Source organism: Acipenser ruthenus, chromosome 11 (genome assembly GCF_902713425.1).
Source record: "Acipenser ruthenus chromosome 11, fAciRut3.2 maternal haplotype, whole genome shotgun sequence".
NCBI lineage: Eukaryota > Metazoa > Chordata > Actinopteri > Acipenseriformes > Acipenseridae > Acipenser > Acipenser ruthenus.
Window position 1 is genome coordinate 2,953,270 of NC_081199.1, and position 23,088 is coordinate 2,976,357.

General features: G+C 50.4%; 5 protein-coding genes across 6 annotated transcripts; 1 reads left to right on the forward strand and 4 right to left on the reverse strand.

Annotated features, from left to right (window-relative positions):
- Positions 1-327: 327 nt before the first annotated feature.
- On the reverse strand, positions 328-3,821 carry LOC117426849 (beta-crystallin B1-like). Its single transcript, XM_034044973.3, has 6 exons — positions 3,636-3,821; positions 2,934-3,056; positions 2,530-2,648; positions 2,234-2,366; positions 1,095-1,237; positions 328-735 (listed from the first exon to the last, which is right to left on the reverse strand). The coding sequence occupies exons 1-6, from the start codon at positions 3,786-3,788 to the stop codon at positions 558-560; spliced, it is 849 nt and encodes a 282-aa protein (XP_033900864.3). The 5' UTR covers positions 3,789-3,821; the 3' UTR covers positions 328-557.
- Positions 3,822-5,394: 1,573 nt separating this feature from the next.
- On the forward strand, positions 5,395-10,379 carry LOC117427836 (beta-crystallin A4-like). Its single transcript, XM_059032880.1, has 6 exons — positions 5,395-5,456; positions 6,288-6,333; positions 6,684-6,802; positions 8,011-8,152; positions 8,413-8,555; positions 10,169-10,379. Exons 2-6 carry the CDS (start codon positions 6,295-6,297, stop codon positions 10,314-10,316), a joined length of 591 nt encoding a protein of 196 aa, XP_058888863.1. The 5' UTR covers positions 5,395-5,456; positions 6,288-6,294; the 3' UTR covers positions 10,317-10,379.
- A 489-nt stretch (positions 10,380-10,868) lies between these two features.
- LOC131739309 (phospholipase A2-like) lies at positions 10,869-12,897 on the reverse strand. Its single transcript, XM_059032670.1, has 3 exons — positions 12,743-12,897; positions 12,466-12,593; positions 10,869-11,084 (listed from the first exon to the last, which is right to left on the reverse strand). The coding sequence occupies exons 1-3, from the start codon at positions 12,847-12,849 to the stop codon at positions 10,963-10,965; spliced, it is 357 nt and encodes a 118-aa protein (XP_058888653.1). The 5' UTR covers positions 12,850-12,897; the 3' UTR covers positions 10,869-10,962.
- A 1,634-nt stretch (positions 12,898-14,531) lies between these two features.
- LOC117428265 (phospholipase A2, minor isoenzyme-like) lies at positions 14,532-17,538 on the reverse strand. Its single transcript, XM_059032887.1, has 4 exons — positions 17,206-17,538; positions 15,613-15,766; positions 15,338-15,462; positions 14,532-14,659 (listed from the first exon to the last, which is right to left on the reverse strand). Exons 1-4 carry the CDS (start codon positions 17,237-17,239, stop codon positions 14,538-14,540), a joined length of 435 nt encoding a protein of 144 aa, XP_058888870.1. The 5' UTR covers positions 17,240-17,538; the 3' UTR covers positions 14,532-14,537.
- Positions 17,539-19,129: 1,591 nt separating this feature from the next.
- Positions 19,130-22,916, reverse strand: LOC117426656 (phospholipase A2, minor isoenzyme-like). Of its 2 annotated transcripts, XM_034925264.2 has the most exons (4): positions 21,003-22,912; positions 20,664-20,820; positions 20,195-20,322; positions 19,130-19,618 (listed from the first exon to the last, which is right to left on the reverse strand). In XM_034925264.2, exons 1-4 carry the CDS (start codon positions 21,034-21,036, stop codon positions 19,494-19,496), a joined length of 444 nt encoding a protein of 147 aa, XP_034781155.2. In that variant the 5' UTR covers positions 21,037-22,912; the 3' UTR covers positions 19,130-19,493. The 2 variants fall into 2 exon arrangements, with proteins under 2 accessions (XP_034781155.2, XP_058888869.1); XM_059032886.1 differs by having other exon boundaries at positions 20,664-22,916.
- Between the last annotated feature and the right edge of the window lie 172 nt (positions 22,917-23,088).

Below are 23,088 nucleotides of genomic sequence, written 5' to 3' on the forward strand. Positions count from 1 at the left end.
GCTGGAGTGGGGGGGCAATGGCAGCAACCACAGAGACTCCCTGTACACGAGGACTACACCCCAGTGCATTCTGGTAAGTGTAGTCCTGCTGTGAAAGGTACCGGAGACAGGTCAAACATACCAGAATGCACTGTGATGTGAGTTGAAAAGCCTGAACTGCTCCAAACTGTCCTAGTGTGTACGGAGCATACAGTAACCCTAAGAGAGGCAGACCGATCAACCTGCTCATTTCTAACTGGTATGAGACCAACACAATAATGATTCTAATAAGAAGAAGAAGAAGAAGAAGAAGAAGAAGAAGAAGTAAACCCAGTTCAGCACGTTAAATCCGTTCAATAAAAGCATTTTATTTGCATCACAAAATAAATAAAATCTCAAGTGCTCACAGAATGATCTGTTATAACAGCGCCGCCGTTTTCTCATTACAAGCTATAATTATGTTTGAAATAAAAGGAAAGCTGCAATGGCTGCTGGCTGGCTGCTGGCTGGCTGGCCGGTTGGTAGTTCTGTTGATCTCTGAGAGCCGTTGAGTCTGAGGTGCCAGCAGGGGGCAGTGCTCACTTGGTGGCCATGGTGAAGTTGAAGCAGCCCTTCTGGTGCCACTGCATGTCACGGACGCGGCGCATGGACTGGATCTGGGGCTGGAAGGCGCACCACTCGTTCCAGTGCCTGTAGTCTCCACACTCAAACAGGTACTGGTACCCTCTGTAGCCGGGGTACTGGTAGCCCACCCAGCTGTGGCAGGGAAAGAGAGGGAGAGAGAGGCGTCAGTGTGCTGGTCTGCTCTGCTTCTCTTTATATCTGCAGTGCTCTTGGGTAGATTAAGCTCCCTATTATATTATATGTAGCAGTGCAGACACAGGATGGATTTCCTCCTCCCCAGTATTTTCCAGTACTCTACTAGCTGTGACTCCCAGTGTCTCCCAGAACATGCACGGACTAGTATACTCAGGTTCAGCAAGGGACCCTCTAGAATTTACCCAGTACATTGAGACTCCCCAGTACCACTCATGCCTCCCTCCCAGTACGGCCAGTAATGTGGCACAGTCCCGTGCCTCCCTCCCAGTGTGCCCAGCCCAGTTCCCCAGACTCACGTTCCTCCGGGCACCTTCACGCTGCCCACTCGGTCACAGAACCCATAGGCCCACAGGCTGGGCACGTCGTCCTCGTGGATCTCCATCGTGTTTCCCTTGAAGTCAGTGGACTCAAACAGGCAGATCTTGTGCTCCTGGTTGTCCTGTAGGGGGAGGAATAGAGGTTGTGAGCTACATTAGTACACTGAAGCTTAAGTGATTTAGTTTATATGCATATAAAGTAAAATTGCAGGGTGCAAGGTGCAGGGAGTAGGTTTCAGGGTGCAGGGTGCAGGGAGTAGGTTTCAGGGTGCAGGGAGTAGGTTTCAGGGTGCAGGGTGCAGGGAGTAGGTTTCAGGGTGCAGGGAGTAGGTTTCAGGGTGCAGGGTGCAGGGAGTAGGTTTCAGGGTGCAGGGTGCAGGGAGTAGGTTGCAAGGTGCAGGGAGTAGGTTTCAGGGTGCAGGGTGCAGGGTGCAGGGTGCAGGGTGCAGGGTGCAGGGAGTAGGTTTCAGGGTGCAGGGTGCAGGGAGTAGGTTGCAAGGTGCAGGGAGTAGGTTTCAGGGTGCAGGGTGCAGGGTGCAGGGTGCAGGGAGTAGGTTGCAAGGTGCAGGGTGCAGGGAGTAGGTTTCAGGGTGCAAGGTGCAGGGTGCAGGGAGTAGGTTTCATGCTGCAGGGTGCAGGATGCAGGGAGTAGGTTTCAGGGTGCAGGGTGCAGGGAGTAGGTTGCAAGGTGCAGGGAGTAGGTTTCAGGGTGCAGGGTGCAGGGTGCAGGGTGCAGGGAGTAGGGAGTAGGTTGCAAGGTGCAGGGTGCAGGGAGTAGGTTTCAGGGTGCAAGGTGCAGGGTGCAGGGAGTAGGTTGCATGGTGCAGGGTGCAGGGTGCAGGGAGTAGGTTTCAGGGTGCAGGGTGCAGGGAGTAGGTTTCAGGGTGCAGGGTGCAGGGAGTAGGTTTCAGGGTGCAGGGTGCAGGGAGTAGGTTACAAGGTGCAGGGTGCAGGGAGCTGGGTACAGGGAGTAGGGTGCAGGGGGTAGGGTGCATATTTAAATACTGCAGTGAAGTGCTCTCCCTGGCAGAGAGATTTGAAAGAATCAGAAGAGTCTTGCTATTTGTGCCCTGGACAGCTTCTCCCTGTGTGCACTCCGCTGCGCTGAAGGTGCTTACCATGCGGAGTGGGCGGAAGGACATGATGTAGTCGCTCCTGTAGCTGTTGGACCAGCTGTCCCAGCGAGGATACTCTCCCTTCTCCAGGATAAACATCTCCCCGCGGAAATTATTCTGCTCGAAGGCAACCCAGCTGGTGAGAGGTACAGACAGGGAGGAGAGAGAGAAGGGCGGAGGGAGAGAGATGGAGAGGGGGAGGAGATAAAAGAGGAGTGAGAACAGACACAGATAAAAGGATCCCTACACCATCCCTTTTTAATCCGATGCGTTTTGATGGAATATGAAATTGCACTTACGGCCCACACTCGATGCGCACGCTGCGCACTCTGTCGAAGCCGCGGTCACACAGGTTCACACACTCGTTCTGGAACTCCATGTGACGGCCCTGGAAGTTCTCCTGTTCGTAGACGATCATCTGGAGGAGATGGGGAGAGAGAAGAGGAGCAGGGCTGAGTATATTTAACATTGACTGACTGACTCTGTAAAACGGGCTGTGTGTTGGTGTCCTACTAGACTGTGCTGTCTGTCTGTCTGTCTGTGTGTGTGTGAGAGAGAGAGAGAGGGAGTGTTGCGTGCAGTTATGTGTGAATCTGATGCACTGTGCCGTGCGTATGTCAGTGTGTGTCAGTGTGTTTCTGTGAATGCTCTGTAGGTCAGTGTGTGTCTGTGTATCTGTGTGTGTGGGAAAGAGGGGGCTCACCTTGTAGGACCCCATGCTGGGCTCCCCAGTCTTGGTGGCCTTGCTGGCAGGGTTGGGTGCAGGGGTGCCCTGGCTGGCAGCTGACTTGGGGGTCTGAGACATCTTGAGGTTTGCAGAGAAAATCTGAGGGGGGGAGGACAGACAGAGAGAGAGAGAGAGAGAGAGAGAGGGAGGTCAGTAAAGATCAGAGTGGACACCACCAGAAGTTGAGTGGTGTCCAGAAGATCCGCAGTATACAGGAGGTGGAAGTCTTGGTCTCCCATTCAGACCCTCTTCCAGCCGGGCTTTGTCTGGGAACAAGATGCTCTTGGGCTATCCAGCTGTGAAGCCAACCAGACCCTTCCTGATGAGGGTTAAACCCCAATCCTCAGCCAAATGATTCCCAGTGCAGAGCCCAGGTATCCTTACTCCACTGTGCCACAGCTGCCCACAAATTAGAATCAAGCATTTGGAAAACCTTTCCTTCAGCAGGAAGGCAGTGACCTGAATTCACATCTCCTATCTCCTAGTCCTCTGCTTGAACCGCTAGGCCAGCCTGACTCTCTGCAGGACTCTTCAGAGAAGGTTCCCACAAGCCCTGCTATTTATTGGCACTAGTGGCCACTGTCTGTCTGTCTGTTTGCTTGTTTGTTTGTTTATCCCCTTGATTCATTGATTCGTTTTGATGGAGTGGTGTAGGTTTTCCTGCTCTGCACTGCTTACCTGAGTTGCTTCTTGCTGGAGAGTCTTGCTAGAGCTTGTGGTCTGTTTGCCTCCAGGGCCCCTTTTATACGCTGGCAACAGCAGCGGCCTGAGCGTCCAGCACAATGGAACTGTCCAGATCATCAGAGTCCAGCCAGCAAAGCCTCCAGTCATCACATCTCCGAAAGCGGCCAGCCAGCTGGAAAATTTTCAGGGCCCCGAACGTGGCCGTAAGCACTTTGCATTGTCTGCCTCGGGCCCCGGCACCACTCCCACAATGGAAAGCCCTGACAGGGGGGATTTCCTGTGACAGAGAGCACTAAGCATATAGAGAACGTATAGATTAGTAGCCATGAAATGTACAGGGCAAGGCCATCGCTGTTTAGAAGAGTAGTCAGCTGTGAACTGCACAGGGATTTATATATTTATATTGCACTAATAAATCATTCATTTGATAATGTCTGGTGCTCATTTTGTGTACGTTCAGTTTTGTAAAGTGCTTTAAAACTATATCTAGATGTTCTACAATGTCATTTATATTTTCAATTACTTTCCTTTGATTCCAACCGCTGAAGACAATTCAAATATTGATGTTGCTAATTCACTGCTCTCTCTCTCTCTCTCTCTCTCTCTCTCTCTCTCTCTCTCTCTCTCTCTCTCTATCTATCTAGGTGGCATATGATTCTCTTTCCCTTTTAAACCTGTAACATGCTTTTTGGGGTCGGGTAGGTCCTATTGAACAGGAAGATGAAATGTGATGTTCAATCCTGAAATGACAGGAAGGAATGCATTCTGAGCGGATCGCTTGATTGCTGGTTGTGAGTGGCTGTGCTCTAACAGGAAAGCCTAGCCCTCTGTGCAGACCTGGTCTCTGTTGAGCCAGCAGGCATGTTCTGTAAAGAGCTTTCAGACTCTGAAACAGGATACCGGGGGTGTGTGTGTGTGTGCATGTGTATGAGTGTGTGTGCGTGTGTGTGTGAGTGTGTGTGCATGTGCGTGTGTGTGTGTGTGCATGTATGAGTGTGTGCGTGACATCATGCACTCAAGCATGTCCCTCCAGGTACCCCCCTGCAATCCCAGTTCAGAGCCCCTGGCTTCCAGTTCCAATCCTGGGTTGCTGCTCTGTTTCCAGGGCTGTGTGAAGTGTTAGTTGTCTCCTGCATTGCTACCCTGCCTCCCTAATCCCCAGCATATCACTGGCAGGGGAGCTAAGCTGGATAAACCCTCTCTGCCCTGGACCTGCACATAATTAGAGCTGGGATTCTGTTACAGTGATCTCATATCGCAGAGGGAATGCGGTTACAGCGCAGCCAAGAAAGAGGCCATTCGTTCTTCTGTGAGCTGGTGAACTGCATCTCCAGCAATAGGTCTGGTCCACTAAAGTGATAGGTCCACTAAAGCGAAAGGATTTGTACACTAAAGCAATAGGTCCGAGTGGACCCAGTCCAGTTTGGTGGGTTTAGGGAATGGGAAACACCTCTAGGCGATTTAACAAACGCAGAATCAATGGTCTGAGTGGAATCTCTTTTAATGATGATATTTGGGCAGGCTTTGTGCTGATGGGAGCGGGTCTGAGCAGAGCCTCCCAGCACCGCGCTCTATGGAGACGGAGCCCAGCGTTCACAGCTCAATGTGATGTGCTTGCATTTCTATGCATCGGGGCCCATCTCTATAGATTAAACTCTGTGTTGGAGCGCGAAGCCCCTCCCCAGTGCTGAGCCCGTGGTTTGTGTCGTCCCCCCTCCCCTTGGGACGGGTCCCACAGGAGGCTTTAAAAGGGCAGGGAGCGTGCCAGCCAGCACTCTCTCTCACAGCAGGAAGTGCCCGCAGGACCGCAGCGAGGTGAGTGAGTCCCCCCGCCCCCTCCCGTCGCCCCTCTGTCTGTCTGTCCTGTCTGTCTGTCTCGGTCACAGTATTAGTCCCAATCCGCTCTCTCGCGCCCACAGAGTTTTCATACTTTCCTTTCTCTCTCTCCTCTCCTCCTGTCTGCCCCTCTCTCTTAAACTTTCTCTCTTTACTCTCTTTCCCTGCTATATCTCTCTCTCTCTATTTCTCCCTCTCTCCCTCTGTCTCTCTCCCTTTCTCCCTCTCTCCCTATCTCTCTATCCCTATCTCTCTCTCCCTCTCCCTACCTCTCTGTCTCTCTCTCCCTCTCTCCCTTCCCTCTTCTCCTATCTCTCTCTCTCTTTCTCTCTCTCTCCCTCTCCCTACCTCTCTGTCTCCCTCTCCCTATCTCCCTATCCCTCTCTGCCTCTCTCTTTCTCTCTCTCTCTCTCTCCCTCTCCCTACCTCTCTCCCTCTCTGTCTCCCTCTCCCTATCTCCCTCTCTCTCTCTGTCTCCCTCTACCTATCTCCCTATCCCTCTCCCTACCTCTCTCTCTCTGTCTCCCTCTCCCTATCTCCCTCTCCCTCTGCCTCTCTCTCCCTCTCTCCCTCTCTGATTACAGCAGGAAGGTGAGACAGGGTCCTCTCTGGTCCCGCACGGCTGAGCTCTGATACTCAGAGTTAGTGGTCCGGTAAACTGTGTGTACGAGCAGACAGGCCAACCGAAGCCATGCAGAGAGGCTCTCGAGAAGAACGGTGTCTCTCCTCTCTCTGCAGAACTCATGTCTTTGGTGTCTAGACCCCTTTAAAAGAATGAGAGTTTATTAGATTTTATTTCTTTATTTCAGAAAAAAAAATGACTCAGCACTGTACCAAATTCTCTGGCCACTGGAAGGTAAGACCTCGACTCTCTGTGACAGCCCCTCCCAGGGACAAGATGTCTTATGAGTGAATCTGGCTTTCATTTGTTAAACTGATCGTGTGTGTTACAGAATCCAGAGGCCAGAGGGTCTACCCACTTCTCAAAGTGTCCCGTAGTAAAAGCATAGCAAAATGTAATAAAGCAAAAACATGGCAAAGCACAGGTAAGCATTGTAAACCACAGACAGGCAAACACACGGCAAGCTGTGGTGAATGTCTGGTATAACCACAGGGGATCACAATGCTAATGCCCCTGATTGGAAGACTGGTATGTACCAGCAATGTGGCAATGGGACCTGAATGGCGAGTCTGACTCTCCTGCAGATCATCGTTTGGGATGAGGAGTGTTTCCAGGGCCGCAGACATGAGTTCACCTCGGAGTGCGACAACGTGATGGAGTTCGGCTTCGAGACCGTGCGCTCCTTCCGAGTGGAGAGCGGGGCGTGAGTAGAGGGACCGCGGGCTCAGGGTGTACCTGGGGGAGCAGGAGACCTGGAGCTGGGGGGGGGCAGGAGACCTGGATCTGGGGGGGGGGCAGGAGACCTGGAGCTGGGGGGGGGGGGGCAGGAGACCTGGAGCTGTTGGGGGGGGGGGGGGGGGGGGCAGGAGACCTGGAGCTGGGGGGGAGGCGGGGCAGGAGACCTGGAGCTGTTGGGGGGGGGGGCAGGAGACCTGGAGCTGGGGAGGGGGGGCAGGAGACCTGGATCTGGGGGGGGGGCAGGAGACCTGGAGCTGGGGGGGGGGCAGGAGACCTGGAGCTGGGGAGGGGGGGCAGGAGACCTGGAGCTGGGGGGGGGGGGGGCAGGAGACCTGGATCTGGGGGGGGGGCAGGAGACCTGGAGCTGGGGAGGGGGGGCAGGAGACCTGGAGCTGTTGGGGGGGGGGGGCAGGAGACCTGGAGCTGGGGGGGAGGCGGGGCAGGAGACCTGGAGCTGTTGGGGGGGGGGGCAGGAGACCTGGAGCTGGGGAGGGGGGGCAGGAGACCTGGAGCTGTTGGGGGGGGGGGGGGCAGGAGACCTGGAGCTGTTGGGGGGGGGGGGGGGGCCGGAGACCTGGAGCTGGGGGGGGGGGGGCAGGAGACCTGGATCTGGGGGGGGGGGCAGGAGACCTGGAGCTGGGGGGGGGGCAGGAGACCTGGAGCTGGGGAGGGGGGGCAGGAGACCTGGAGCTGGGGGGGGGGGGCAGGAGACCTGGATCTGGGGGGGGGGCAGGAGACCTTGAGCTGGGGAGGGGGGGGCAGGAGACCTGGAGCTGTTGGGGGGGGGGGGCAGGAGACCTGGAGCTGGGGGGGAGGCGGGGCAGGAGACCTGGAGCTGTTGGGGGGGGGGGGCAGGAGACCTGGAGCTGGGGAGGGGGGGCAGGAGACCTGGAGCTGTTGGGGGGGGGGGGGGGCCGGAGACCTGGAGCTGGGGGGGGCAGGAGACCTGGAGCTGTTGGGGGGGGGGGGGGGCAGGAGACCTGGAGCTGGGGGGGGCAGGAGACCTGGAGCTGGGATGTATGAGCCCCATGCATAACTAAATAAAAGCTCTAAATGCTTTTGATTTTGAAGTATGTTCAGTTAATTACAAAGCAAACAAGCTTCGGTTCATTGGAGCTCTTTAGTGTACTTGTGCAATCCAGTGTGTGTGACGCTTGTCTTCTCTCCCCACAGCTGGGTGGGCTATGAGCACTCAGCCTACCAGGGCCAGCAGTTTGTCCTGGAGAGGGGGGAGTACCCACGCTGGGACGCCTGGAGTGGCAGCAATGCCTACCACACCGAGAGGATGACCTCCTTCAGACCCATCGCCTGTGCGGTAAGCCAGACCCCCTGCTTCCAGCTCTCCTGGAGTCCCCTGAGCCACTGCATTGCTGAATCCGTCCCAGACAGTATGATTCGGTATTTAACTGTCGTGCCTCGTCACCTCACAAGAGGACGGATACAAAAAACCTCTCTTCTAGTCTAGTCTGGCGCTATCGCATGACTGGCAGTGATGGGTGATGATTATTGTTTCGGCTGTTTGCTCTTGTGCGCCCCCCAGTGTTCAGCAGTGTCCTCTCCTCCTCCTCTCCTCAGAATCACCGCGAGAGCAGGATGAGTATCTACGAGCGCGAGAACTTCCTGGGCAGGAAGGGGGAGCTGAGTGATGACTACCCCTCCCTGCAGGCCATGGGCTGGTGCAACAACGAGGTGGGATCCTTCCGCGTGCAGACCGGAGCGTGAGTACAGAGCTCTGCAGAGACCAGAGCAGCTCTATATAGTGTAGCGTGCTGGAGTGAGAACAGAGCTCTGCAGAGACCAGAGCAGCTCTATATAGTGTAGCGTGCTGGAGTGAGTACAGAGCTCTGCAGAGACCAGAGCAACTCTATATAGTGTAGCGTGCTGGAGTGAGAACAGAGCTCTGCAGAGACCAGAGCAGCTCTATATAGTGTAGCGTGCTGGAGTGAGAACAGAGCTCTGCAGAGACCAGAGCAACTCTATATAGTGTAGCGTGCTGGAGTGAGAACAGAGCTCTGCAGAGACCAGAGCAACTCTATATATAGCGTGCTGGAGTGAGAACAGAGCTCTGCAGAGACCAGAGCAGCTCTATATAGTGTAGCGTGCTGGAGTGAGTACAGAGCTCTGCAGAGACCAGAGCAACTCTATATAGTGTAGCGTGCTGGAGTGAGAACAGAGCTCTGCAGAGACCAGAGCAGCTCTATATAGTGTAGCGTGCTGGAGTGAGTACAGAGCTCTGCAGAGACCAGAGCAACTCTATATAGTGTAGCGTGCTGGAGTGAGAACAGAGCTCTGCAGAGACCAGAGCAACTCTATATAGTGTAGCGTGCTGGAGTGAGTACAGAGCTCTGCAGAGACCAGAGCAACTCTATATAGTGTAGCGTGCTGGAGTGAGAACAGAGCTCTGCAGAGACCAGAGCAACTCTATATAGTGTAGCGTGCTGGAGTGAGTACAGAGCTCTGCAGGGACCAGAGCAGCTCTATATAGTGTAGCGTGCTGGAGTGAGTACAGAGCTCTGCAGAGACCAGAGCAGCTCTATATAGTGTAGCGTGCTGGAGTGAGAACAGAGCTCTGCAGAGACCAGAGCAACTCTATATAGTGTAGCGTGCTGGAGTGAGAACAGAGCTCTGCAGAGACCAGAGCAGCTCTATATAGTGTAGCGTGCTGGAGTGAGAACAGAGCTCTGCAGAGACCAGAGCAACTCTATATAGTGTAGCGTGCTGGAGTGAGAACAGAGCTCTGCAGAGACCAGAGCAACTCTATATAGTGTAGCGTGCTGGAGTGAGAACAGAGCTCTGCAGAGACCAGAGCAACTCTATATAGTGTAGCGTGCTGGAGTGAGTACAGAGCTCTGCAGTGACCAGAGCAACTCTATATAGTGTAGCGTGCTGGAGTGAGAACAGAGCTCTGCAGAGACCAGAGCAACTCTATATAGTGTAGCGTGCTGGAGTGAGAACAGAGCTCTGCAGGGACCAGAGCAGCTCTATATAGTGTAGCGTGCTGGAGTGAGAACAGAGCTCTGCAGAGACCAGAGCAACTCTATATAGTGTAGCGTGCTGGAGTGAGAACAGAGCTCTGCAGAGACCAGAGCAACTCTATATAGTATAGCGTGCTGGAGTGAGAACAGAGCTCTGCAAAGACCAGAGCAACTCTATATAGTGTAGCGTGCTGGAGGCTTTTAAACACTCTGTAAACTTAACATACTTACTGTGTAAATATTTGTGCTCGATCTAACCATAACCCTAACCCTTTTCTGATACAGTTGCGTACTTACATATTTCGTGCATGATCTGCACATTAACCCCGATCCTGCTGTGCTGGTCCCCTCCACAGCTGGGTGTGCTACCAGTATCCTGGTTACCGTGGATTCCAGTACATCATGGAGTGCGACCACCACTCAGGAGAGTACAAGCACTGGCGAGAGTGGGGATCCCACGCACAGACTTTCCAGGTGCAGTCCATCCGTCGCGTGCAGCAGTGACCTCCCTTCAGATCCACTGTATAAGTAAAGACGACTAATAAAGGCTATTTCTATGAACTGAAACCCCGGCTCTGCTGGTTCTTATCGGAGTCTGTCGCTGCCTCACAAACACACGCAGTAAGAAGCTCACAGGCATTGCGATCTCCAGTGCTGTAAGGAACCCCAGTGATGGGCCAAGCTGTTGGGTTATGGATATTCTTCTCATCAGATTGAAGTTGTTAAAGTAAACGTGGTGGGGGTTGGGGGCGTGGGGGGGGGGCGTGTTTATGAAGATTGTGACACCCAGGTCAGCCAATGGCAGACCAGCACTGCATCCCATCCCTGCCCCTCTGGGACTGCCATCGCTACACCTCAGCAGATCACCAGCTCTGTTCAGTTGGTAGGATTCGTTTTTTGTTTCCTTTTTTATTTGAAGCCCCCTCGTATCAAAGGGTCATCTGGATTCCTGTTGTGAGTGAGTGAGCGAATGAATGAATAGCCCATCTGCAGAGCCAGAGACACACAGGAGACGAGCCTGACTCACGAATATCATTCTGTTTATTTCATGAGAGAGAGAGAGACAGAGAGCAGTTTAATGAGAGACATCAGGCAGGGCTTGCTCAGGGAATCATTCCTTGCTTTATTAAAGGTTGCTGGCTGGCTGTATTCAGTCCTTGCAGAGCCTGCTGGGAATCCCATGGTTCTCCTCATTGTACTCGGCTGTGGAGAAGCACATGGCTGCCTGCCTGTCACACTCACAGATGAAGGCTTCACAGGGGTTGTTCTTGGCTGAGAGAGAGAGAGAGAGAGATAGAGAGTTGAGCAGTGTTAGACAGAGAGAGAGAGATAGAGAGATGAGCAGTGTTAGACAGAGAGAGAGAGATAGAGAGATGAGCAGTCTTAGACAGAGAAGGAGATAACACTGATGATGTGTGTGGTCAGCACGAGAGATCACAAAAACACCAACAAGCCAGCGACACTCCGAAAACCAGCTCAGTAACATCTTTTGTTGCCAAAGGAAAAACGGAGATGAAGAAAGTTACACATGCAGAGACCTTTGCATGTTGTGACAAGTCCAGCAAATGTGTAGCAGACATGTTCCCAGACTCACACATTGCAAAGTATCCTGCAGGGACGTGTACACGTCACACATCGTGAAAGAGAAGAGCTTCTATTACAATTTCAGCATCAACATTGCTGAAAGGAGGCTGTGTGGTCCAGTGGTTAAAGAAAAGGGCTTGTAACCAGGAGTTCCCCGGTTCAAGTCCCACTTCAGCCACTGACTCATTGTGTGACCCTGAGCAAGTCACTTCACCTCCTTGTGCTCCGTCTTTCGGGTGAGACGTAGTTGTAAGTGACTCTGCAGCTGATGCATAGTTCACACACCCTAGTCTCTGTAAGTCGCCTTGGATAAAGGCGTCTGCTAAATAAACAAATAATAATAATAATAATAATAATAATAATTTAGCAATTCAGATTGATAACACATGTTTATATACAGAACAGTGTGTTCATTTCAAATAGAAGATCGTCAACAATGAAATGTTACTGACAGGGGTATTATTGATCCGCCACACGTGTGCAGTGCAATGCAATACCACGCTGTGGGGAATTTGGGCTTTTTTAATATTTATTTTTATATAATTTAGAGTTGTTTTTTTTGTGTTCTTGTTATAAAGTAGGTGCCGCATCTCATCCTCTGATGACGAGGTCAATGTGCAGTACCACCCTCAGCCTCTAGGTGTGCTGTGTGATGAAGGTAGCAACGCCAGCTGGACCTGTTCACTGTTTTGGCTGCTAAACCACAGGGGCCAGACAGCATAGCATTGTCGTGTTGTTTTTCCGGTTGATACTTTTCCTTTTTAAAAGCAATTAGAAGCAAGTGGAATAGTTGTTTGCCTTTGTCTTGTGTAGGTAGTCACTTCAATTCAGACTACTTTTAGTTTACAAAAGCTCCCTTATCGATGTTGACAGGTATGACAGAACTACATTCTTTGGAGCTCACGTGAAACGCTCTCTAAGCGGCGTTGCTTGTTCTCGAACCCCTAACCCTAATTAAGAACCCATTTAAATCTTAAGCTCGCTCGCTGAAAAGCCTGGCACTTATAGTGAAACACAAGGTGAGTCTGATCGTGACAGACGGCAGGGCTCCCCCGGTGGCGGCACTCACGGCTGCAGGTGACAGTGGCTTCGCGGCAGGTGTAGGAGTAGATCTCGGTGTACGGGTTGTCGAATATCGGCCAGCAGTCCTTGTGCTGCAGAGCCTCGTTGTAGCAGCTGTCGTGAACCTGGCAGCACCTGCAGTACCGATACCGTCCATTAGAAGGCAAACAAGCACGAGGAATCGTTTAATACATATCTACTAATATATACAATACATGACAATTAAGATTCCCATTTGAAACCCTGCTTCCCTCCCCTCTTCTCTACCCCTGCTCCTCTCTCACCTGTCCAGCTCATCCACGGGGGTCCCAGAGCCCCCGAACCCGCAGTAGCAGCCGTAGTTGTTGTAATCGAGGAGGGGCCAGCTGGAGGGCATTACACAGATGATCATGTTCCTGAATTGCCAGACCGCGCTGGGTATTAACTGTGCCTGCGCCGCGCCTGGGGGGTACAGAGAGCTCACAGTACAGAACAGACACACTCCACACACACACACACAGCAATACAATCACTGAATTAGAAAAGACAGCGAACGTTTAGGGGTGTTCTAAACTTCATTTTACTCCATTGCAAGAGCTGGCAGCGTCAATCTTTATTACTTTTCACAGTATTTGCAAAATCATCAAATGTTGTGTTTTTCCTATTATTTGCTGAGTCTTTGGTAAGGTTCTCTGACTTGGAGCTCAGCAGCTGCTCCTCCGTTGTCTGTCACAGATGTATGCAAGGCTGGATCAGCCCCAGTGTCTTTCTATTAGTGCTGGTACCGTCTACAGCAGCGCGGTGTCAGAAACACAGCTGGAAACGCCAGTCCCATTGCCTCTGGTTCATGCTTGTGATCTAGCATGTATTACATGTATCACTGAGCGCTAGGACACGCCAGTCCAAGCTCTCCAGCATCCACACCTTGTTCTTTACCACACAGTCAATTCAAAACGCAAACTCAAAACTCAAAAAGAATCCCTCACCGACGCAAAGCAAGGTGACCAGGAGAAAGAAGGATCGCATGCTGTCTGTTTGCAGTAGCTTCCAGGATACCCGGGTGAGTTCAGACTCCACGACTGACAGTTTGCAGGCTGGCTCTCCTGTATTTATAGCCAGTCAATGTCCTTGGACCTCCCAGAGTTTCTCCCATGTGATAAACCTGTTAGCTAACGGCAACACGCAATCACAAGACACACACTTGTGGTTTTCCCAGTAGATAGGTGACTGCAGTCAATCAGCCTGGGACTAACAGCAGCAGACAGAGGTGATAAGACAAGTTTAAAAGCAAGTTCAGGTAGCTCAGGGACAAACTGGCAAGACACGGGATTTGAGATTAGCAATGCTTTTATTAATGGTCATGAAGTATGATACAATTTACCAAAATACAAATTAGCTTTAAAACAAAGCTGAATAAAGTGGAGAAAAGAAAGAGATGCTGGTGATCAAGTTAGACAGACAGACCCTGACAGCCAGGGGGCTGAGGGCTGCGCTGGGGGTATTGCTGGTGATCAAGTTAGACAGACAGACCCTGACAGCCAGGGGGCTGAGGGCTGCGCTGGGGGTATTGCTGGTGATCAAGTTAGACAGCCAGACCCTGACAGCCAGGGGGCTGAGGGCTGCGCTCAGGGTATTGCTGGTGATCAAGTTAGACAGACAGACCCTGACAGCCAGGGGGCTGAGGGCTGTGCTGGGGGTATTGCTGGTGATCAAGTTAGACAGCCAGACCCTGACAGCCAGGGGGCTGAGGGCTGCGCTGGGGGTATTGCTGGTGATCAAGTTAGACAGACAGACCCTGACAGCCAGGGGGCTGAGGGCTGCGCTGGGGGTATTGCTGGTGATCAAGTTAGACAGACTGACCCTGACAGCCAGGGGGCTGAGGGCTGCACTGGGGGTATTGCTGGTGATCAAGTTAGACAGACAGACCCTGACAGCCAGGGGGCTGAGGGCTGCGCTGGGGGTATTGCTGGTGATCAAGTTAGACAGACAGACCCTGACAGCCAGGGGGCTGAGGGCTGCGCTGGGGGTATTGCTGGTGATCAAGTTAGACAGACAGACCCTGACAGCCAGGGGGCTGAGGGCTGCGCTGGGGGTATTGATTCATTTGCAGTATATCGAGGTGTCCAGGGCCTTGTATTCAGGGTTGTACTCAGACCTGGAAAAGCACATGGCAGCTTTCCGATCACACTCGCAGATGTGCATCTCACAGGGGTCATTGTTAGCTGCAGGGAGAACAGAAACACAGTTACACACAGAAACACAACTACACACACACACACACAGAAACACAACTACACACACAGAAACACAACTACACACACACAGAAACACAACTACACACAGAAACACAACTACACACACAGAAACACAACTATACACACAGAAACACAGTTACACAACTACACACACACACACACAGAAACACAACTACACACACAGAAACACAACTACACACATGAAACACAACTACACACACACAGAAACACAACTACACACACAGAAACACAGTTACACACACAGAAACACAACTACACACACAGAAACACAGTTACACACACAGAAACACAACTACACACACAGAAACACAGTTACACACACAGAAACACAACTACACACACAGAAACACAGTTACACACACACAGGAGCACAACTACACACACACAGAAACACAACTACACACACACAGAAACACAGTTACACAAAGAAACACAGTTACACACAGAAACGCGTGTCGACCCCTCTGCCTGTCTAGCAGGCTGTCCACAGGGAGCTGTGCCTGTCAAGCTGTCTGCAGCCCTGTGCTGTCATGCAGGATGCCTCCCACCCCCAGCACAGTCTCCTTGCAGAGGCACAGACCCACTCAAAGAGAGGCAGGCTAAGGCATGACGAGTTGCACTCACTGCATGTCACCGTGGTTCCTTCGCAGGTGTACGAGTAGATCTCCGTGTAGGGGTTGTCAAAGATGGGGAAGCAGTCTGGGTGGTTTTTTGCAGCAGAGTAGCAATCATCATGGATCTTACAGCACCTGGGGGAGTATGAAGAGAGGCACAGGGGCGTGAAACCCACACCAAGAATCTCAAAGGCGCACTCTAATGCATTCTCCTGTACAATGCGGCTATGAGCTTGTATCGCACAGCACCCTACGCACTATTCTCTGGATATCAGAGTCACCTACATGTCCAGCTCGTCCACGGGGGTCCCGTAGCCCCCCAGCCCGCAGTAGCAGCCGTAGTTGTTGTAGTCGTGTAGCGGGTCACTCCCGGGGATGGTGCACTTGATCATGTTCTTGAACTGCCACAGGGCTCTGAGGTCAGCGGAGACGACGCTCACTGGGGACAGAACACAACACAGCCAGCTCCGTTAGCACCAGAGCACAGCTTCCAACAGCACAGCTTCCTATAGCACAGCTTCCAACAGCACAGCTTCCAACAGCACAGCTTCCTATAGCACAGCTTCCAACAGCACAGCTTCCAACAGCACAGCTTCCTATAGCACAGCTTCCAACAGCACAGCTTCCAACAGCACAGCTTCCTATAGCACAGCTTCCAACAGCACAGCTTCCAACAGCACAGCTTCCTATAGCACAGCTTCCAACAGCACAGCTTCCAACAGCACAGCTTCCTATAGCACAGCTTCCAACAGCACAGCTTCCAACAGCACAGCTTCCTATAGCACAGCTTCCTATAGCACAGCTTCCAACAGCATAGCTTCCAACAGCACAGCTGCCAACAGCACAGCTTCCTATAGCACAGCTTCCAACAGCACAGCTGCCAACAGCACAGCTTCCTATAGCACAGCTTCCAACAGCACAGCTTCCAACAGCACAGCTGCCAACAGCACAGCTTCCTATAGCACAGCTTCCAACAGCACAGCTTCCTATAGCACAGCTTCCAACAGCACAGCTTCCAACAGCACAGCTGCCAACAGCACAGCTTCCAACAGCACAGCTTCCAACAGCACAGTTTCCTATAGCACAGCTTCCAACAGCACAGCTTCCAACAGTACAGCTTCCTATAGCACAGCTTCCAACAGCACAGCTTCCAACAGCACAGCTTCCTATAGCACAGCTTCCAACAGCATAGCTTCCAACAGCACAGCTGCCAACAGCACAGCTTCCTATAGCACAGCTTCCAACAGCACAGCTGCCAACAGCACAGCTTCCTATAGCACAGCTTCCAACAGCACAGCTTCCTATAGCACAGCTTCCAATAGCACAGCTTCCAACAGCACAGCTTCCAACAGCACTGCCTTTACCCTCAGCTACCTCTGCCTCTCCTTCAAACCAGGAGCCCTGCCACTGGGCTAGGCTGCTTTCCACAGCAGCACAAGCACAAGACTCACAGGCAGCTACTGAGGGCTCACTTGAAATGCAAGGCAAAACTAGAAGCAAGTCAGTCAAGCAGACCCACGCGTGCCCTGAAGAAGGCACCGGTCGAAACGCTTGTCTGCTTTTTTACTTGGTTTCTTATAGTTTTGCCTTCGAATTCTGATTGTTTTCCAATTATGGAACATGTAAAATAGAGACATATCTGTTTTATAAAAATGTGACACTCTAGTATATACCAATCCTAGCAGCATTCAAAGCGAGTGGAACTCTAGTATATACCAATCCTTATAAACATGTACAATGCAGTAGAAGATATAATATGTTTACTGTGTTTGTTTGTTTTTCTTTCTCCTCTGTGTCTATCCCATGGCATTTCCCAACATGTTAGCCTGCGCTGGTATTAACCACACCACAAGGAATCACTCAAAGCAGTTTGTGTACCTGTGAAGAGCAAAGCTACGAGTGCTGGGTTCATCTTGCTGCTGCAGCTGTGGGTCCCGTAGGCTGGTGATACAGCAGGAACACACAGCTCCTTTTTATATCAGACACTGACCTCGCAGAAAATCACACTTAAAAAAAAATAAAAAGCAAATGTTCTTTTTCTCATCCCAGTTATCGTCCAGTATTTGTAGAAGCTAACTATAGTTAAATATCGAAGGTCATGATAATAAACCTGCCTGGTGTGTCCTGCTTGGGAACACATTACATAAGGAGTGAAGGATGCTGAAGTGTGCTCCCGGGTGGCGCATCGAGTCCAGGCTATTCTATTGCCAACAGCAGACGGGAGCTCCCAGGGGGTGGCGCACAATTGGCCCGGGGGGGGGGGGGGGCTTAGGTCGGCCAGGTTGTCCTCGGCTCACAGCGCACTAGCGACCCCTGTAATCTGGCCGGGCACCTGATGGCTTGCCTGTAGGATGCCCAGAGCTGCGTTGTCCTCCGACGCTGCAGCTCTGAGGCGGCTGCACGGTGAGTCTGCAGAGTGTAGAAGCGGGCGGCTGACGGCACGCGCTTCGGAGGACAGCGTGCGCTCGTCTTCGCAGCTCCCGAGTCAGCGCGGGGGTGTAGAGGTGAGATGAGCCTAAAAATAATTAGATGTGCGAAATTGTGAGAAAATAATTGGCGATTGCTAAATTTTAAAAAAAACCACGAGGGGCAGAGTGTTTTACGAGGGCTCAGTACTCGCTCCATTGTTACTTCAATAAAATCAGGTCTGTCCTGAATTCGAAACTGTATTGATGTTGTTTTCATGGCCGTTGTCCCATGTTATCTCCGCAAATTTTCCGTAAATACAGTTTGTCCTGGGAGACGAAGCACCTGCCAGACCTTGAGGGTGGCGTGCGGTGAGGGGGGAGACATCCATGTCAAGTCTCAAGGCTTACCCGTGAAACTTTTTTATTTTTTTTGGGGGGGGGGTCACCATGAAGAGGTGTACATTACCATTGAATAATCCTGTAGCTGCTACGCAAACCCCCCCTTACTCTGAAGATAGAATTGCCTTGCTGTCTCAAACTGACCGTTTGTCTGCGCGAGCCTTCAGTGTTTCTGCACACACGTGAGACTGTCACTCTCCTTCACGCGCAAATTACCACAGAAATAAAAGAGAAACGGACATCAATGGGAATGTCATTATTAAAGAAAAATATCGTGTTTTTATGATGCCAGTGTCAGCGGTTATAAAGACAACACAAAGAAAGACGCCATATGGTAAGAAATAACAGAACAATTGGGAATTGATGGTATGTTTATCTATTTCACCTTAATTTTGGTCAAAGTGACGGGGAGCGCCACACTCTAGTTTCTCATTTCTATAAAATGACACTTCTTTGTTTTAATAATATTGACCAATAATAATAATAATAATAATAATAATAATAATAATAATAATAATGTGGTGTATCCAGACTATCTCTTTGTTTAATGTATTTTATTTCGTCTCCAAAAAAGGAGCACAAGCAGACAGTATGTTCTTTTCATGACTAGCTTCAGCTGTGTATTTTTCTGTTTTATATATATACTGTATATATGTACTCGTGCTGTATTCGTGTCGTTTGCTTCCCCCCCCCCCCCCCCCCCCCAAACTAAACACAAAAACAAAATCTAGTGGTCTAGATTCAGGTTTTTCATCAGCAGGGGTCTCACTGGTGTGAACGCTTAGGGGTTGACACGTATGGGGAGAGAGCGGGGCGGTAGGTGGGGAGAGGAGGGGGAAGTGTCTGTCCACAAAATGACACCATTAATAGATTAGCAATCACATTCCTGGTATTGTCACAGCCCACAAAAATGACTGATATTAGGAAGATCGCAACAAACAATTAGAAACGAAATTAAAAAAATATATACATGAATAAATAAATAAATACATATTAAACATATTCATTTTTTTTAGATGCATTTCTTTATTTAGTGTTTCTGTTTCTATTGATACAACATTACAGCACAAGCACACACACTGTTTTGGGGTCTTTGGTTGCAAAACTGGAGTCTGTTTTATCCTGTGAGATTTTTCTGATAAGTGTTTCACAGTACAGTGTTTACGGTCTCTTGGGACAAGATAAATCATATGGCAACAGAAGTGGTCTTTTTCAGAGAGCAAACATACAGTGTGTGCAGGTGTGCAGAGTGGGGTGGGAGGGTCCCGAGGATGGGGGGCCCTGGGGGGGTGGTGGAGCGCCCGGGCTTCTTGAGCGTTGGTGGGGTCTTGCTGTCGGGTTGTGCATTGCTGTGGTTGATCAGGCATCGCAGTGCTTCTTTTTGTCAAAGCCCTTGAACTGCTCGTTGTAGGGAGCCTGGGAGAAACAGTGAGCTGCCACACGGTCACACTCACAGATAAACATCTGACAGGCACTGTTAGAACCTGGAGGGGGTGGGAGGGGGTGAACAGTATTCAACACAGATCAATTCAATTTACTGCAGCTTCTAAAAATCTACTATTGCACCAAGACCAACACGGATGGAAAGAAGACTCCCATTGCATATCATGGTGATCCAGTTCTGGGCTTACTGTGAGTTTAATAAGACACACCTGAGCTTGTTACCTGTACACTGTGGCTAATCAAGCTTGTAGTAAAACCTGGAATAGGTGACACCTGCTATTCAACAGGAGTCTTGTTTCCATCCATGCAATACATAATATAATAAACAGCTATCACGGGCCTCTCTGGGGTTAGGTTACAGTTCTGAAAGACCTCCAATTGTTATAATCGCATTACCACAAAACAGGTCAACTGCTCCAGTGAAATAACAATAATAAAAAATTAAAAATCAACTGACGTTATCAAATCAAACACCCTGTCTAGTTCTAGACCAGTGGTGCACAATCTTTTCCCTGGAGATCCACTCCACACGGATGTGTGTAATGAGTGCAGCCTGCAGAGGAGAAGGAAGGGTCTGTATGAAGCCCTGGCAGGAGGAGGAGAGAAGGGACACTCACTGTCACAGGTCACCTGTTTGTTGGTGCAGGTGTAGTCGTACACCTTGATGTAAGGGCTGTCGACCAAGGGGCGGCACGCTGGGATACTGCGGCTCTCGCGGTAACACATATCATGAGCCTTACAGCAGCTTGAGAGAGAGAGAGAGAGAGAGAGAGAGAGAGGAGCCCCACCCCTTTCAATGATATTGCAAAGTAGGGGAGCTGTAACCCCAATGTTTTGTAACGAGTCCTTGTTGTGGATATCCCACCTTTATATGGCTGATCCCTTTATTCTAAGTTACCTGATTCTGTACATGTTAACAACCACAAAAAACCCTTCATAGCTTGAGTGGCTATGGCTGCTGCAACTCCATTAAATAATCTCCCTATACGGTATAGATTTATTCCCCTGATTATGACTGATCCCCCCCTATACAGATTGATCCCCCCGATACAGACTCCCCCCATATAGAGAGCGTCCTCTCCCTACCTGTCCACCTGATCGACTGGTGTCCCTGAGCCCCCGAAGCCACACCAGCAGCCATAGTCGTTGTACTTGAAGGGGTTGTTCGTGGACACGGCACACTTGATCACGTTCCCGAACTGCCAGAGGGCTCTGGGCAGCAAGGCAGCCTGAGCCACAGACACTGTGGAGAGCAAGAGTGAGCAAGGAAGCAGGCTTTGTGTCTGTCCTGAGAGCGCAGACACGCACGCATGCACACACACATGCACACACACACACGCACGCACGCACACACCAAGGCTGCTAGCTGCTGCTCCAGTGCTAAGGTACATGAACTTGCAGCCGCTGTTCTCTAGGGTTTCTTACCGGCCAGGAGCAGCAGTAGCAGGCTGTTGGTCATGTTGAGGTGTGTTCGGCAGTCCAGAGCATCCCCGTGCAGCTACTTATATCACCCTAAAGGGGCTCACCCTTGTATGTGCAGCAGGGGATGGAAATCATCCCTGCGCAGGCTCGCCTCACCCCATCTTATGCAACATTCTTGACTCATTATTCAAGCTTATCGTCACCTGTTTGTTTAATCTGCAGGAACACAAATATTTGCTGGGTTGCTTTCATGATAGATTTATCAAGCATCACACCAGCTGACCTTTTCTTTTAGGGGTTGTTGTGCTGAATTGTAACGTTGTTCCCCCTCAAGGACATTAAGACATAGAGCTAGTAATGGGGGATCTGCAAGCTGAAATAGAGCCTCACTGAAGGCATTGTGCATGGGGAACAGCAACTCAACAAAACAATGACTAGCCCATTTCAACAAAGCAGCTTCCACAAAGCCTGCTCCTGAAATGTAAAAGCATTATTATTATTATTATTATTTATTTCTTAGCAGACGCCCTTATCCAGGGCGACTTACAATCGTAAGCAAAAACATTTCAAGCGTTACAATACAAGTAATACAAGTAAAAGCATGCGTTGCGTTCTACCGAGCTTCTCATCTTAGCAAGCCCTCCCCACCACACTTCACTATCAAGGCTGCATGTATATTTACTGCAAGGTGAAGGCTGGCCATGATATTGACCTGGCCCTGGTCTTGACAGGCAGGTGATAACCAACAGCTTCAAGACAGCAATGTCCAGCACTTCTGTGCTTGCTATCACTGACTTCACCCTGCACACAGTGACACGCGCACACACACACACACACACACACACACTGACACACACACACAGTGACACACAGAGACACACACACACCCTTAAGCACAGTGGAGAAAATTAGTAGTCCAAGAGTTATGCATTCCATGTGTTCAACACAGCAAGAATAATTACTGGACATGCATCTGTACAAACCAAACCCTGTCAATGTTTTTTTTTTATTTGCAATTGCTCTTATTTGAAATCGTTCTTATCCATTTATCAGACTTACTGCGTGCTCTTAATGGAATTTACTCTTACAAGCAAACATTTTTACTATCAGTTTAACTGCTCTCGTTGAACTCGCTCTTAAATGTAATTATTTACTGTATTCTTCATTTTGCTCTTATTTGAATTTGATCTTATTTTCTACTGATTTCACTTGACTGCTCTTCTCTGTACTGTGCTACTCTGTACTGTGATATTTTGTAACAGCTGTGAGTCGCCCTGGATAAGGGCCGTCCTCGGAGTTAATCACAGGGACTCCACCCGCTAGGCTGCAGGGTTCGCTGGCTCACTGCAAGGCCCTGTCGTTGAGCCGTGTGTGTGTTTTCCTGGATGCTGGCCTGTGCTATTTTGGGGATTTTATAACCATTTTCCATCTGTGTGGTTACTGAGGGTCTATAAACAGACGGCTCATTCCCTGGGAGCACACGTGCTGCTGTTCCCAGCGTTTAAAAACCAGCAGGCAGCTGAAGACACACAGCCATCAGAGCGCAGCATCAGAAGAACACAAGAACGTTTACAAACGAGAGGAGACCATTCGGCACATCTTGCTCGTTTGGTTGTTCGTAAACGAGATCCCAGAATCAAGCAGCTTCTTGAAGGATCCCAGGGTGTCAGCTTCAACAACATTACTGGGGAGTTGGTTCCAGACCCTCACAATTCTCTGTAAAATAAACCATGTCATATGCTTTGCAATGATCCATTCTCGATGTTGCATCCTCACAAAAAATCAAGCAGGTTAGTTAGACACGATCTCCCTTTCCTAAAACCATGCTGACTGTCTCCCAGGATACCATTACCATATAGGTAATTTTCCATTTTGGATCTTATTATAGTTTCCATAAGTTTACATATAATAGAAGTCAGTGTAGTTACCTGGTTCGGTTTTGTCCCCAGTGACACTGGCACCCTGGCTCAGGTCTCTGAAAGAGACGTTTATTAGCAGCCACGGCTATTTAGGAGCTAGCAGAGTCAACGTCATTAAAAATGGAGTAAGACGACAAAATAATAAACAAATAAAGCAAAACAAGCCAAAA